At 42.2% G+C, this 12,469-nt stretch overlaps 1 protein-coding gene across 1 annotated transcript in view; it reads right to left on the bottom strand.

Annotated features, from left to right (window-relative positions):
* The window catches only part of SQOR (sulfide quinone oxidoreductase), a 199,970-nt gene that overhangs the window by 65,958 nt on the left and 121,543 nt on the right, over nt 1-12,469 (bottom strand). Inside the window, exon 4 of the mRNA XM_085644239.1 lies at nt 11,833-11,886. Coding sequence (XP_085500365.1) covers nt 11,833-11,886 — 54 coding nt within the window. The remainder of the gene's footprint in view (nt 1-11,832; nt 11,887-12,469) is intronic.

Below are 12,469 nucleotides of genomic sequence, written 5' to 3'. Positions count from 1 at the left end.
AAAGGGTAAATCTAGTTTATGGTTTTCAGTACAATGAACTACGGGGTCAACTATCTACATTGCAAAAGAGAAGGTATGAATGATACTGTCCTCAACAACAGCTTAGAAAAAGTAGAATATGATCCAGAGTAACTGAAGAGTGCCCACAGGTAAATAATTAACAAAATGGACCAGTAGAATATGACTAGTGATTCAAGATTGTGACGGAGAATATTAAAATCAGGTAGCAGGATATCAGAATATCCTATACAGAAATATTACCGCACCAAAATATTGTGTGTCCAACATATTGAGTACAAAAATATTGTCCAGTTGAATCTAGATTTTCTATAATTGCAAAGGGTCTATATTTTTGTAAATGATCTTTAGAACATAATATTAATGTCAGATGACATCATGGTACCACAACATTAGCGCTATACTCTTATTAGCCAGACAATGTCACTGTAACAAAGATATTTCCATTTTCATCCAGAAGCTCATCATAATCGTCCCAGCTTCAGCTGAACCCGGATTCCCTCCATGACAAGGTTCTGCATTTATTTCGGCATCTGTTCAAGCACGTAACAGAAACAAGCATTGGCAAAGCCCATAGGTCTCGCCAACGTCTTTTCGCCATGTTGTACAGCAGAGCAGAAGCTGTACAGCATGACGAAATGTTAGGAGCACTATGATACGGCCATCGACAAAGGAAGGGTAGGTGGGAAGAAGCAGAACAGACTAACCGTGGATGGGAGTGAAGAAGCAACAGGAAATAAGCAAGACGGACAACGCACGACAGGGGAAGAACAAAGAGAAATTAGTACCTCAATTACAGCACAAGCAGCAGAAAGACACTAATCAAAATGAAGCCGTCAGTAAATAGTCCGTGCTCCACATAAATGAAGAGGAAGTGAAACTTGAATATGATGGCCAATTAGGGGGCAGCAAATTAAAGTGACAATGAAGCCAACACATAGTAAGCAATAGGCTGGCTTTAAGCCCCTTTTAGTAAACAAAATCTCTTGAAAGCGATAGCACACGTGCTATCTTAGGCAAGACCTAAAGAGAAGAGGCCCAAGTTTGCAAATCGGGGAAGTTTTAAACTTACATTCCATACAAGTGTTTTGCAAGATATGGAAAATCACATGGATGTGAGCAAACTGTAGACAATGTTTGTTTTTTTGTCGGGGAAATTAACAGTAAAAACCATCCCAGCAGACCATAAAACAGGCCCATGAACAGTCAAATAAACCGGGCCACACACTGTCCTGTCGGACCAACAGGCGGGGCACTGCCAGAGTGCCCTATAGGCCAGTCTGAACCTGGGCAACAGTGGTCTTTCTACTACCGAGCCAATATTTTCTCTTTTCACCTAGGCTCCTTACAAGCTGCAGCTAGATTGGGTGGTATGGGGCACGTGCCATGCATACTGCTGGTGTGAGAGACTCACTTGTGTGGCTTGTACCACTGCCAGTCGTTCAATTATGTGATATTGTTATTCATTCCTACCTCAGGTTGCACTAAAACTGCAATGCATTGCATTAAACGAAGTGCAAATAAACGAAGGAGGGCAAGTAATGATCCAACCACAAAGACCCCCATTTTTGCCATGCGTTCGAATGGACAAATAAGCTGATTAAATTATTGACTGTGTGCCGCAGGCGACTATAGTCATGATGGGACTGTGTTTTCCACTCCCCTAGTTTATCGTCTCTCTTTCTCTCTCTCTCATTTGTAGCCACACCAGGAAACAATTTTACTTCTGCCTAATGTCATCACTTCATCTTAAAGATGCCCTCGGGCTCATAAGATTTCATCCACTGCTGTCTTGTCCTTTATCTTGGCCCTACCTTACGTTTACACTTGAGGTGTTGTAAGGAGGCTGCTATATTATTGGAAGCAAGCCTGGCATGATGCAGTCCTGAAAAATGGCATGAGACAGCTGTCTTGTGGACACTTGGCCCATGTGAAGCATTTAGGTAGTCTTGGCTTTTTAGCTACGGATTGTTTGCATTCTGAGTTGAGTCTCAATGTTAGCATTATAATAATGCAACTTGGAAAAGTGTCTAAAGTGTGATGAAAAACTAAGCTTAGAGGCTTCAGAATATTCCATATGCATTCAAACTAATTAAAAGTCTCTACAACAACTGAGCGCACAGAGGCCATATCCGTCAATAGTTTAAATCGCAGAAATAGCCAACTCAGCCATTAAACTTGACGAGGTCGATAAAGTTCAACCATTAAGTTAAATAATAGAGGTTATATCGCCTGAAGGCACCATCTTGTGAGGTGTGGGCTAAACAAGTGTTCAAAATCCGCACCACATGCGAACAAGCATTGGCAAATCTATTGGAAGCCAAAGAAAAAACCTTTCCAAAAGCCTGCCGATACTTCTGTGTTGGCCAGACTGGCCCGGTGTGTCAGAAGATTGCTTGATCAACAGCAGGTAACTAGCTTTATCAAAATGGTTTCTTGCATAGATGTTCAAGGTGTGCTTACATGGAAATAGATTAGTGCAAGGAGTAGTTAAGCAGCGTGAGAGTTGGTGGCGGCCCAATCCCCATGGACAGAGAGTGGAAAAGATAAAAGTACAGGGTGTAGAGAATGGGAATCCAGTCTAAAAGGGTTTAGTGTGTTGGTAAAACTCTGAGGTGAGCCATGAAATAGTCAGTTATCTGTTTTTGAACAGCAGTAGCCGATATGGAAAGGGCTGGGCGAGGGAATAGTAGGTTTTTCCAGGTTTTTCACATATTTGCCAGACCTCGCTAGAGTTTGAGTGTCTGTTTGGGAAAAACATAGTGCTGACGCCTCCAGGCATGTGTGGATGCCCCTTTTTAAATTGAGTGGCTTCAGAAGAAATCCCTGGTCGCATCAAGAGAAGGACAGCAGCACAAGAAGTGGAGCCATTATTCGGTGTTATAGTTGCATAATCTGAAGGCCCCCTCTTCTCCACGTGGGGCTCATTGGTTAAGATCGATGATTTACAGGCCTAGTAGGTGCATACACCTGATATTCCTACGGGCAGAATGGTTTAGGCTGTCTAAGAGGTATGGTTGAGGCATCCGTGGTAGAGAAGAATTGTTCAAGGCAGACAAAATAGTTGAAGGTTTTAGGTACGGAATGTCCTGCTAATATGAAGTTTTTCTCACCAGCTTGTTTATAACCCTTTTCCAGACTTCATAGGAGACGGAGTCCGATTTTAGCACCGTTTCTTCGATTTGTTGAGATCTTATGGCCTTTTCTATTTATTGGTTCCATGGGTTCCCACGGCTCTTGAAGGTTTCTTTTAGGCGGGCTTTGAGTGTTATCGGAGAGTTTTTAATACCCTTGTAGAGCATTTCAGGGTATTGGCCTCGCATGTAAGTGTTTGTCTCAGAAGGCCCAGCTTGAGCCGTAACCTTGCCCTATGTATATATTTCAGAAGTTGAAGAACTCGTTTGTAGGTCACACATTGGGTGTTGTCTAGGCTGGCCACACTCTTCTCTGGGAAGGCCTGATGCCCGTAGTGTAGGACGGGAAGAAGAGTGGCTTTTATCTATATCTATCACACACAATAGTGGGCCCGGAAGGGGCCCTGGAAGGGTAGAGAGGTCCTCAACAACAAGGGTAGAAGGGACACGTCCTCCCTAATCAATGTACACTGAACCTAATGGGTGTCCCTTCGGACAAACGCTGGCCATTCCTCCAGAGTTAGAAGGGGTAGGGGGTAGGGTGTTCCTAAGTGTTTGATGGTGATTCTCTCACGTGGGGTATGCTGAGAGAATCCAATATGCAACCAACCCGCTGCTATGGGTGTGAAGGAAAAAAAGACCCTTTTCTTTATATAGCCTTCACTCACTCTAGTAGTAGACGTGCTTCATCATCATCCTCCTAAAGGTTGGGGTGGGCTCAACCAACTTTCAGGGAGCACTTATGATAAGGTGTAATAGGGGCGTACCTTTAAAGATAAAATTCCTCACCCACTCCTAAAGTATCCTCCTTAATGGCCTAAATAAGTCCTGGGCTTTCGTCAGGGTGGGATGTAAAGATGTTACTTCCCCAAAAGACGTGAGTGCATTGATGTTTACGCAATTTGCATAGGGCACCTCTAGGTGAAAAGTAGGAACAAGTCTAATACTTGCCGCTGGATTCAGATAAGAAATTACCCCCATGTAATCAGGGCTTCGATTCCTAAGAGAGCACAGGAGGGAGGCCTTGTAGTCACACATTCTTCAAAGGTCCAACCCTGCTGTAACCTACTAGCTGCTCTGCTCCCCGGCTGCTTGGTGCCTCCCTTCTGCACTCCCTCAGGAATTGAAGTCCGGATTACATGGGTGTCTGAAATGTTTAGACCTGGTTGCCGGTTGGAAAAGGTCATAGTAGCCATAGAGAACCAATGGAGTTAGAGCTCAGGTCTCCTGTAGGCAGATAATGTAACTTTTACTCAGGTAAGCCACCACAGATGTGGATGAGAGTATTGACTTGAGCCCAGCCACTTTCCAAGAAGTGATGATCAGTTCGGAGCCTGTCAACACGATGAGCCATGGGGGGGATTTTGAGGGCTCCTGCTAGGAGCGAGACACTGGCTGGTCTCAATGAGGTAATCCCTGGCGGCTGACTATTGAAGTGATCTGTGGGATTTGACTTAGATCTCACCAGACGTTGGTTATTTATGCATGAGATTTTAATAGTTTTTGGCTTTCGAAGTACCAGGGAGCCGGTCGTGGGTTCTTCCCCACATCCCTCTCAGCATGCTTATGTGAGCCCATGCCAAGTCTGCCTGTAGTAGTACGTGCTGATATTTTTGTGGGCAGGGGGTCCAGAGCTTCATGCTGCAATCTTCAAAAGCCCTGGCTTCCTCAAGGATAATGTCCCTTAAAATCTCTCTTGACAATGTTGTGATGGTTGCTTCAGAGGCCCCTTTGCCTGGTATTTGAGCCAACTTTACTGATGTTAGGTCAGAGGAGGTTATCCCCCTGGTATGTTTAAATATGTGCAGGAGGTTGTTCCTGTTAAGAATGCCATATGGACCCTTATGGGCATATTGTGGGATGAGAACAAGTTCTGGCTGTTCGTCAGTGCTTTGACAGGGTGGCTCCCAATCTCTGAAGGGAGAAACTGAGGGGCTTTGGAATGGCAGTGTGGGTTCGAGTGGAAGACGACTCTCCTCCGTTTGTCTTGGCCCGCCGCTCGCCTGGTAAATTTGTCTGGAAAAAGAAGTTTGTGATGGGTTGGCCCAGGGGGCACTGACGGGAATCCAACGTCGACAGAGGCGTGTACGGGCCTAACAGGCTGCTGTCTGTTAAGACGTGTGGCACAACTGTGTTAGGACTTGCGTTTGCAGTTGAGTTTGCATTAACTGATCCCGTCCCTGCATTGAAGAGCCCCTTTGAGGCTGTGATATGTCTTGATTAGCTGGGCCATGGTATTGTTGTAGGGCCCCCGTAAGTGGAGTGAACATAGTGCTTGCCTTGGCTATCGTGATGTGCAGTTCGGTGCACTGGGTTCAGTGGACCATGGAAGCTTCTTGTGAAATTGTCTAAAAATTGTTATGGGGAATGTTTGTGGTGGTGAGAACCTCCTTGTATTGGGCGATTTCGGTTTTTGGGACTTGATTGAAGATGGGGAAGTGGATTGCCCCCCTCTCGTCCGGTGCCGACTTGGTAAGGGTTACTGCCTCAGCAAGCCAGGATCTCCGTTTTTCAAGTCGTTGTTTATTTAACTGTTTTTTCAGTTTTTCTTTCTCTCCCGGAGGCAACTTGTATTTTTGGGGGATATGTGAAGGTTTGTCGGTAACTTCCTGCAGCTGGATCATCTTTCTTGGGCAGGCTGGGGACCACTGGGGCCGGTGAAGCTGTTGTGCTATTTCTGGAAGGGACAAAGGTTTATTGAATAATGGAGAAGAGGAACAGGAGTTGATGACTTCCAGTAGCCTGGTGGTCTTTTCCATAATCCTTAGCCTGGTCCCCATGTCAGCTAGGGTTTAAAACATTGTTTGAATTAGGTAAATCTGGAGATTTGTCTTATGTGATTACCAGAATAGTGCTGTAGCGATAAGATCTTATTTAATGTGTAAATAGGTCAATGAGACCAGAGTAGGGCTTGGAGAGCCAAGTGCAGTGAATGGTTCCTTGTCTCCTTGTGTTGAGCTGTAGGGACTATTGTGGTTCCTCAAGTTATGTAGCAGTGCTTGAGCCAGGGAGGTTCCAATTTGGGCTTCCAGGCAGGCTAGGGACTGGTCTGATAGATTCCTCAGTTTCCCTCCTTGTCCTCTTTGTTGGCTGACTGATCGCCAGGTAATAATTGCAACTCCTACTATCAAAGTTTTTCTTTTGTATAACTTGTTGAACTGCAACTTTCTTAATCATGTCCTTCTTGTCTTTGCAAGCCAAGCATGAATCCTCATTCTTCAACAATGTTCTAATCCATGATGGACAAAGGGTACCATTAGGATCTCTTTTCTTGAGTAATCTAAATGGTGAGACCCCAGTTGACGAATGAGGAGTTGTAAGATATGACCAAATCTTTTTTTTTAAGAACATATCCACAGGTACACTAGTGGATAAAGCTGACTGTATTCCCTCCTTTATAAATCTATTCATTCTTTCAACTAAACCATTAGCTGACGGGGAATACAATGCCACCTTTAAATGTTTAATAGCATGAGATTTCAAATAATTTTCCATCACATTTGAGGTAAAGTGAGAACCATTGTCTGTGACTAACTCTCTCGGATATCCTTCAGAAAGAAATATATTCTAGAAAGGAAGTTAATCACAGTCAATGTGGAAGGTACAGAACAAAATTCAAACTCCACCCATTTTGAATAGTAATCTATTAATACTAAGATGTATCTTTTTTCATGAGAAAGCAAATCAAATGGGCCTGCAAAATCCAATGCTAATTTGGACCATGCTTCTTCTGGAACATTATGCAAAGGTGTCTTTACCGTTTTCCAATGTTTGTCAGATACTAGACAAGTTGCACATGAATTTACCCACTTGGCAACATCTGCATCTAAACCAGGCCACCAAACATTTTCTTTCAACCTCCTTGAGGTTGCACCTATGCCCAGATGCCCCTCATGCGCTATATCAAAAATTTTCTTACGCAGTGAAGTTGGGGGAACTGCGAGATCACCGCGCAAGATAAAACCTTCAACTAGAGTAAGTTCCTGATTGATTTGTGCAAATGATTTTAAGGGAGAGGGAAGTGAGCGTTCTTTGGGCCATCCTGAAACAATCATATTTTTTACTGCAACAAGAGTGGAATATTCTTCAGACGCTCTCACCCAATCATCCTGTGTGACATGAGGCAAGTCATTGACAAGATCATCAATAGACGCCACCACACATTCCACATCATCAAATCTTGAACATGAGGAGTTATCTTTTAATGATAACCTAGAGAGGCAATCTGCTCTTGAATTTCGGCCCCCAGGTATGTGTTTTATAACAAAATTGTATTCATGTAATCGTGACAATAAACGAACCAGCCTGGAGGAAGCTTTTCCTGTACCATTCCCATTTAACAAATGTATTAATGGCTTATGATCGGAAAAGATTTCAAATTGAGTACCCCAAATGAAAGTCTTAAATTTTTCCACAGCCCATGTACAAGCAAGAGCTTCCCTCTCAATGGTACTGTAATTTGACTCTGCATTAGAGAGAGATCTTGAGGAAAAAGCTATTGTATTTTCCTTTCCATTGACCCATTGGCAGAGGACGGCCCCTAATCCATTTTGACTTGCATCAACCGACAAAATGCACTTTTCACCAGGTGAAAATGGAGAAAGAGCGGGGGCTTGAATGATGGGTGTTTTTATTAAGTCAAAAGCTTGTTGGGCTTCAATTCCCCATGTGAAGCATGAATTTTTCTTTAATAAAACACGTAGAGGTTGAACCATTTGAGCATAATTGGATATAAACTTTGAGTAATATTCTGTCATCCCCAAAAATGATCTTAACAGATCCTTATTTTTGGGCATACTGACTTCATCAATCGCTCTTGTGAGTGAAAACTTAGGCCTGATTCCTGAGGCAGAGATGGTGTGCCCTAGGTAGTCAATGGAATCCGCCATAAATTTACATTTATCTGTACCCAAGGTTACCCCAAATTCTTTAAATTTATCCAGTACTCTCCTGAGAGTAGACAAGTGCTCAATTTTGTTTTTTGAAAATATTAAGACATCATCCTGATAAGCTTGAACAGAATTAATGCCTTTTAACATGTGATCCATAAACCTTTGAAATACGCTTGCCGCAGATGCTAGACCAAACGGAAGTCTTAGATATCTATATGCACCAAAAGGTGTTACAAACATAGTTAGGTCAGTGGAAGATTTGGATAATGGTATCTGATGATACGCTGACCTTAGGTCCAACATGGTGAAACATGTCGCACCTGCAATGTTACATAAGAAATCTTGAATTTTTGGTAGGGGGTGACAATCCACTATAATACTTTTGTTAAGTGTGCATAAGTCAGCACACAAACGAATAGAATTGTCCTTTTTTCTTACTATTACAATGGGACTAACCCATTCTGATGACTCTGTGGACTGAATAATACCCTCTTTGACCAACTTATCAAGCAGAATTTTAAGGTCATTTCTGACGCTCAACGGAACTGGTCTCGCTTTATGAGAAACTGGGGTAGCATTTTCTTTTAGTTTGATGACATGTTCTACTTTTTTTACTTTACCAATGTTTGTTGTAAAAACTTCAGGATATTCTGTAAACATGGTATGACCAATATCTGTACAATCATAGGAATTATTATGACTGTCATCATTGATGGAAGTGATTGTATACTCCGCATTAATTTGAATAGGATTTTCAGAACCAGGAACCAGTTTCAACCCCATTCTGGCTAAATCCTGCCATCCAATAATGTTCTTTCCTTTAGGAGCTACATAAATCTTTGTTAAAATTTTACGATTTAAACAAGTAATAGGCTCCATGAAATACCCATGCATATCAATTATGTGACCACCATATGCTTTTGGAATGATATCCAAGGGTAGTAAGGGCTTCTTAAAAGACCAACACTCTTCAAATAAAGTGTCTGACACAATAGTAACTGGTGCTCCAGAGTCAGCCATCATGTCCACCTTAACATTCCCAACAATAACAACACATAATGGTTCCTTAAATTTCTGAACAACCGAGGACATATCTAAAGAGTCAATAGAAAGCATGAGTCTTTCAAGGCTATCATCAAGTGACTGAATAACTTCAACATTAGTATTTCCATGAGCATTATCAGTGTCTAAATTGCTAACTCTGACCATTTTCTTGCTTCTGCACACAGTATAAAAATGACCCATTTTCCCACATTTTGTACATTTCTTACCTAGTGCCATACAGATAGGGCTATCACCTAAATGTGATTTTGAACCACACCTAAAACAAAAAGAGTTAGTTTTTGCCTGTTTTTGAAAGAAAGGTTTTACAAATTTTGGCCTGAAAGAAACATGGTTAATGTGAGGATCATTTTGAATCATGTTAACAGGTGAAGGGTTGACCTCAGTTAAACATTTTGATGTTATAATAGATCTCTCAATCCCTTTTGCGATGTCTATAACCTCAGCAAGGGAAGGATCTCTGCAGCTGAGAAGACGTTCTTGAATTTTTTTGTGAAAACAGCTGTACACGAACTGATCCCTTATGTACGAGTCAGGGTAAGCTCCAAAGTTACAATTCACCGCCAGGTTCCTTAAAACTGAAATATAGTCTTCAATGGATTCATCAGAACCTTGTTTCCTCTTCTTAAAGTTAAATCTTTCAAGCAAAACGCTTGGCTGCTCTAAAAACTTTTTATTTAACCTGTTAACGGCATCAGTGTAAACGTTCCATCCATCTCCTTCATCTGGTGGTGGAATGGTGACAGGTAAGTTGTCAAAAGTCTCTCGCCCAGCACTGCCCAAAAAACTGTAAAGAATTGCAAGTCTGCATTTGGGTGAATACTCTTCTGCATCTATTGCCACCAGGTAATTCTCAAAGGATTTAAACCATAGTTTCCAGGGCTCCTTTGGCTTTCCTGGTCTTGCAAGAAACTGCTCTAGCTGACATATTTGCTGAGAGGACATTACAACTGATTTTAATTTAACTTTTAGCAAGGTAGTTCTGTAAAACGATGTAATAAAGCACCAATTGTTAATTTTCTATTTTTTTTTTAGTAAAACCAAGGTTGTAGGCATGTTGAAAACATCAAATTCGACTTACTTAAGTTTAATTGCGAGTTCCTGCTGAGGTGTCCTTAATTTTCTCCTTTTCACAGTGTGAAATACAACCCACACGTGTGACCAATAGCGCTGCACGTTTGAAAACTGAGAATATTACTCTACGCTCTTCCAACCAATGAGAGTGCGCGTATGATGAATTTCTCTTTTGCCTCTTTAGCCAATGAAAACGGACCTCTTCCGTGTTAGGGGGTTTGTACTTGAGTGAAAACGAGAGGCGTCCGTTGATTGGCTGTTCCCTCGCTAATCCGGAAACTCCTCTATTATTAGCCTGAAGTTGGACGAAGGTTTCCTTAGCGAGAGGATAAGCGTGAAGATCACACAGCCGGTAAGAAGCACAAATCGTTGTGATGTTGGTATTTATGTTTAAATAACTCGTCGCCAAATGTAAAGCAGGTATTCAGGCATTAAAGTATTTAAATAAATCCAAAGGAGATCGAAGAAAGAAGATCTTGAAGCTTTATTCAAGTTAACACCAACACATCACTGGAGTGCGTCCTCCCCATCTGAAGTACGAACGGCAACTGTCCACTGACACCGTTCATACTTCAGAAGGGAGGTTAGACGCACGGGGATGCATCTTCGAGAGATGCCTATTTAAATAACATCAAATAGCATGCATGTGCGTGTAAGCTCACCACGCGCATGCGAGTACAAACCACGAGCTCTACAAGAAATACGAGCTCGTTACGCATGTAAACACCCATTAAGTATATTACAGCTGTCTCTGTCACTACTGGCTCCGCTACTCTGCTTTTGTCACTTCCTCTTCCGCCAATAAATTTTCTCACAGAAATTTCTCCAAAGATTGCATGTTTCTCGGTCGAGAAAAATGCCTTGGCAGCTGAGTTACTCTCATGCTGAGGTAATGTGCCTATGGCTCAGCGGCGGCTCCTCTGCTAAGGTGTGGGAGCATTGCCCCACAGGAAAAATAAAATTATAATAACACAATGTTATTATCATTCTATTTTTCTCATACTTACCTATTTTTGTATTAGGTGCGAGGCGGAGCGGGGCAGTCAGCCAGCAGGGGGAGGAGTGGTGGGCAATTTCTAAGTGCGCATGAGGGTTTGGCCAGCCGTCTGGGCCAGCCAAATAGTCATGAGCACTTAGCATGTTCTCCATCCAGCTGTATTGGACAGCCGGGTGGAGAACATGCACAGCCTCCACTCCCTGTCTGAGCGCCGAACCACAATGCTCAGACCAATTACAAAGCTGCTGTCATAGGCTATGGGAGTCTGGGAGACTGTGTGCTTCCTGCTTCTGTGGGACTGTGCATCGTCAACGGAGGAACAGAAGAAGGATGAGGCGGCGACCGGCAGATAAGTGCAATTTTCTTTTTTTGTTTTAAACCCCACCCCCCTGCCCTAATACTACTGCCCCATAGCAGCCACGACTGCTACGGATAAGGCTTCCCCCTCCACCCCATGTGTTGTTTTAATATTAGGCAGAAGTATTGCAAACAAAGTACAACTCCGGCTTCAAACACATACTAATCTAATCTTTGTGCATTTTCAAACAGATGACAGACTGATCTTTGTTCAGAGCAGTATCAGGCCATGGAAAGCACAAAGTGTGCATGTGCAGTGCAAGCCGGGAAGAGAAATAAAATGGTTTGAAGCCGTTACCTTCTCAAACTGCAGCTTGATTCCAAGAGCTATTATCAGGTATTTGTAAGATATCTGCAATAAAAAAAAATTACCTTCAGCTTTTGAAATCCTAATGCAAGATAAATATTTAGGTGCTTCACCACCTCAAACATTAACTTTGTATTTCATTTGCAAAAGCATGACAATTTTCATTAGGCTTCATATTCATTATTTGCAATTCATTAAAACATTAGTAGCAAAATTTCCACACGTCAAACAAAAAATGTACGAGAAATGCACAAAAGAATTAAAATATAGTCATTATAAGCTAATTTTCATAGAGGAAATATTATTTTAATTTAGGGACCCAGTAACAAACATGGCACCTTGATGGATTATGCAGAGCTTTATGTTAGTGGTTTGTTTGCATGACACTTTCCTACCATCCCCTCTACAAATGCTATGTTGATTACAAAAAAGAAACAGCGAAACCAAACATACACACCAAGTGAGTAAGTGACGCACCTGCCCCCAAGGAAGAAAAAAAGGTTTCCCACAAAAATATCCCACAGAAAGTCCATTGCGTGGAGTATTACACTCCAGTGGTGTGCAACGTCACCGCTCCCGCTATTTCTACAAAGTAGTCTTCACGACCAAGATAAAGTTTATCACAACT

The sequence above is a fragment of the Triturus cristatus genome, chromosome 3_1, assembly GCF_964204655.1.
Source record: "Triturus cristatus chromosome 3_1, aTriCri1.1, whole genome shotgun sequence".
Lineage (NCBI taxonomy): Eukaryota > Metazoa > Chordata > Amphibia > Caudata > Salamandridae > Triturus > Triturus cristatus.
The sequence above is the reverse complement of the archived record's forward strand: the minus strand, read 5'-3'. Positions and strand labels throughout refer to the sequence as shown.